Below are 2500 nucleotides of genomic sequence, written 5' to 3'. Positions count from 1 at the left end.
AGAGGTGCCGAGTACCAAGATGCGCCCTTAACTTTAATATGGTTAAAACAGAAACTAACTTCTTTTCCTTCAAGGCTGCTGTTGATTTCGCTGATTTCACAGTTGTAAAGTTCTCTCCTGATTTAAGTTCGTAAAATTTCGGTTTGCTCAGCACTGGTCTCTCCTCGTTCTTTCTGGCTTCCTTTCGCTGTTTCTTCAGTTCCTCGCGCCATTCCCTTTCATCTTCGGAGCTGCTTGATTCCTCCTCGCTCGGACGGCCCTCGGGTTCCTGCACAAGAAATCAAACCTTCAAACGACCGACGACCAGATGACTCAGTGGAGAGCGCACTCGACTTTCGTGCGGGCGGCCTCGGGTTTGAACCCCGACCGGAAAACACGAACAAGGTGTTTAAATAACTAGACTAGGAGCAGTCCCTCTTTCGTCGCCTCTTTCGTCGCTTAGTTAGTCGACCGCTAACGGTCGCGCGATATCTGGATTCGAATTTCTTGCTACTTCTCGTAGCCTATTAAATGTTCCATCAAGACCTTTAAGTCTTCTCGGTAGGCCCCTTCTCACAATATTTAGTCGTAAATAGTTCTTTGGGACGTAAAAAAAGCACTCATTGCTCGAAAAGAGTAGGGGACGTAGTTTCCTGTGTTGTGGGTTGGCCTTTGAGTGTAAGTGCAAATATTACACGGGCCCCCATCAGCTCTATAGCTGCTAAAATATAATTATACTAACCTGCCTCAGCAAATACACAAAAACAAAACAATAAACAACGGATTACTTACACTGATACATGAACCACAGAAATGAGGTGCTTGTGACGTTGGAATCAACTGATTATCACGATCGCGGTCGCAGAAGCAAATGAAGCAGTTGCTAAACTGTTAACTCGTTACGCATATTCTTTTTCTACGAGTCTGTCAATTCTGATAAATATTCTGAGATAGATGAAGCAATAAGCGGCTTACCTCAATTTCATCGAATTGTTCAAGTAACCCCTCTTTTTCTTTTTTGTATCGTTTTTGTCTCTCTTTGTCTTGTTTGGACACAACTGGACGAATCAGCTTGTATTCCTGTAAGATACACATCATTTTTGCTACTTTTACATCTGGAGAATGGCCTTAAAAGAAGATGCGAACTGTGCACCATTCGGTTTGTTGTATTCGTTGAAAACTGTCTCGTGTTCTCCGCGGAACTCGAGACAGCATGAAGACGCGCGCAGTAAAATAGAAAAGTAGGAAAGCTGATGACCGCAAAGCCGGCCAAGGTTCTGCTATGACGAAAGGTTTCTCTAGTTGTAAATGTCAGTGTTTGAGTAAATCATCTTCACGACGGCAGGGTGATAGTAACTCAACAGCTCTTATCAGTGAGTGCTGCCGCAGTTTTTTAAAATGACGGTCCAACGAGCGCTGCATGACAGTCAAACTTTCTGGTTGGTATTCGTGACCGTCCTTTTTTATAATTCAATTTCAGCGAAAAAACTGCAAAGAACTGCATGTAGCTCATGACGAGGGATAGCTTCCAACTTTCTCGCCTCGTTACGCTGTTTTAGTATTGGTTTTTGCCTCTCAGGTTGGCAAGCTCTTCTTCCGGCAACGTAGGACATCTCTCATTTGCGGTAATATCGCTGAAAAAGTGCTGGGAAATGGAAATATTTGGCAAATCTCCGTGGCAAAACGCCGTCAACGTCAACTACTACAAACAGAGACAACAGCGCTGATGCTATGCTCTGTGCTGATTGGCTAGTTTCTATTACCTATTGTATTTTCTGGGATTTGATTGGCTTAAAACAAGATGTCCTATATTTTCTAGATACAGTTTGAAACTATCAAAATTAATCCTTAATAACAGCTATGCTGACAATTGCGGATTAACTACCAGCTATATAATTATAGACCCATGACTCACCTCGCTTGCTTCATCCACCTGAAAGTCTGGATTAGTAAACATGGCGGAGAACCTGTCATCTCCCAACGGATTACTGACATCAGTGGTCTGAAAACAAGACGCCCGCTTACAAAGAGGAAATAACTATTGCCAGGGTTGATAATGATTGCCTTGATGTTCTAATGCAAGAAATATAAACAAAATTGAAGAATTCCGGAATGATCTTTCCGACTTATCCAGGAATGATAAGAAACTCTTGTCCCGATAGACGACCAAACTCACGGTCAAAATAAGACGACTTACACGACTTAAAGTTTGACCGTGGCCCCTTATGATTTTGTCCGCTGAGACGACTAAGCCGTTCTGATGATTTGTTCCTCTCTAGTGAGACAATTACGAATATTTTAGTCTTAAGAGTCCTTTTCGGAAAAAAAATAGGGTTCATTGAGCTGAGTAGTTGACGAAACCGCACACACACAAAATAACATTAAAAGACAATGAATGATATTTCGACATTACTGTTTTCACGAGAAAGTGTTACTCACATTTACTGTCTTCTTCTTGGTATCCTTTTTCGCTACCATCAGCTTCTCGGCTAAGCTACGGTTTACTTTCGGGAGTTTCTAG

The 2500-nt window shown here is 42.2% G+C and overlaps 1 protein-coding gene across 1 annotated transcript in view; it reads right to left on the bottom strand.

Moving 5' to 3' along the window:
• LOC137974870 (nucleolar protein 10-like) overlaps positions 1–2500 on the bottom strand; it is a 20685-nt gene that overhangs the window by 2896 nt on the left and 15289 nt on the right. The window contains exons 19-22 of the mRNA XM_068821862.1: positions 2419–2496; positions 1895–1981; positions 955–1059; positions 60–268 (exon numbers count right to left, since the gene is read on the bottom strand). Coding sequence (XP_068677963.1) covers positions 60–268; positions 955–1059; positions 1895–1981; positions 2419–2496 — 479 coding nt within the window. The remainder of the gene's footprint in view (positions 1–59; positions 269–954; positions 1060–1894; positions 1982–2418; positions 2497–2500) is intronic.

This window comes from Montipora foliosa, chromosome 11 (genome assembly GCF_036669935.1).
Source record: "Montipora foliosa isolate CH-2021 chromosome 11, ASM3666993v2, whole genome shotgun sequence".
NCBI classification, from domain to species: domain Eukaryota; kingdom Metazoa; phylum Cnidaria; class Anthozoa; order Scleractinia; family Acroporidae; genus Montipora; species Montipora foliosa.
The sequence above is the reverse complement of the archived record's forward strand: the minus strand, read 5'-3'. Positions and strand labels throughout refer to the sequence as shown.